Source organism: Aplysia californica, unplaced genomic scaffold, assembly GCF_000002075.1.
Source record: "Aplysia californica isolate F4 #8 unplaced genomic scaffold, AplCal3.0 scaffold02386, whole genome shotgun sequence".
In the NCBI taxonomy this organism is placed as follows: domain Eukaryota; kingdom Metazoa; phylum Mollusca; class Gastropoda; order Aplysiida; family Aplysiidae; genus Aplysia; species Aplysia californica.
The window spans coordinates 1-1,112 of record NW_004799656.1 but is presented as its reverse complement, the minus strand read 5'-3'; the positions used below and the strand labels follow the sequence as shown (position 1 = coordinate 1,112).

The window sequence follows — 1,112 nt, the reverse complement described above, 5'->3', positions numbered from 1 at the left end:
AATTCTACTATGCTTGAACGAGAAATGTCCCCCATTTGGAAATGGCCTGAAGACACTACAGTCAATGGCACTGCCCTGCGGGGTATGCAACACTCTGAGCTCTTTAACTTCCAAAAAAAACAACTGACAAGCATCTAGTTGTACCAACCAGATATACGACAGGACCACCTAAGGACAGAGGTGAGCTAGGGTTTAACACAAAGCGCTTCTCTCACAGTTTAAATTCTTTATCCAAATATTTTCCTTTGTTCTACTGCTGAATCGAAAGTTTAAATTTAACAACTGAAAAACGAAGCAAAACTTTCCAGATGGCCACTCTCTCTCTCTTGCCCTTTTTAACTCCCAGTGGAGCACAGGCCATCAACAACATTACTCCAGCGAAGCCTGTCCTGAGCATCCTTTTCTATCTGTTTCCGTGATGTCCCCGCTTTTTCAATTTCCGACCAATAACTCTACATGCCCGTAAATTGACGAGAGCCTGATTCCACCACGCTGCCTCACAATTAAAAATAATATGTATATATTAATAAATAACACTTTAAAAACGCCTACTTCTTCTACCTGGAGGATCTACGAGCTTCAAAATAAAATTAAACTTAGATAAGGTTTCATGCATACTGGCCCGTTCAACGTACAATAATCCTTTCAAATACATACATATCCGTAATCTGACAAAAGAACACATACACACACATACGCAAACACACAAATAGGCGGGACTCACTTCAGCAGCCAGAAGAGTTTATGACCCATGTGCTGGTTCTTGAGGGCTCTCCGTAGCAGGAACTCCGCCAGGGGGCAGCACAGGTGGGTCTCGAACTTGAGGGCCTGGACCAGCTGTAGCAGGTACTGGGCGAGGTCGTCGTCACTGGGGGGACACACAGACAGACAATGTACACATAGATAGACACACACACACACACACACACACACAGCGTAGCAGGAACTCGGCAGGGGGGGCAGCACAGGTGGGTCTCGAACTTGAGGGCCGGGACTAGCTGTACACATAGATAGACACACACACACACACACAAAATGAAGCGGGCACTGGATTAGATCGTTGTCACTGGAGGGACAGACAGACAGACAATGTACACATAGACACACATACA

At 45.4% G+C, this 1,112-nt stretch overlaps 1 protein-coding gene across 1 annotated transcript in view; it reads right to left on the bottom strand.

Annotated features, from left to right (window-relative positions):
• LOC101855849 (phosphatidylinositol 4,5-bisphosphate 3-kinase catalytic subunit delta isoform) overlaps positions 1 to 868 on the bottom strand; it is a gene marked incomplete at both ends in the record, with an annotated part of 8,531 nt that extends 7,663 nt beyond the window's left edge. The window contains 2 exons of the mRNA XM_005113432.1: positions 149 to 168; positions 725 to 868. Of these exons, the coding sequence (XP_005113489.1) occupies positions 149 to 168; positions 725 to 868 (164 nt within the window). The remainder of the gene's footprint in view (positions 1 to 148; positions 169 to 724) is intronic.
• Positions 869 to 1,112: the final 244 nt, after the last annotated feature.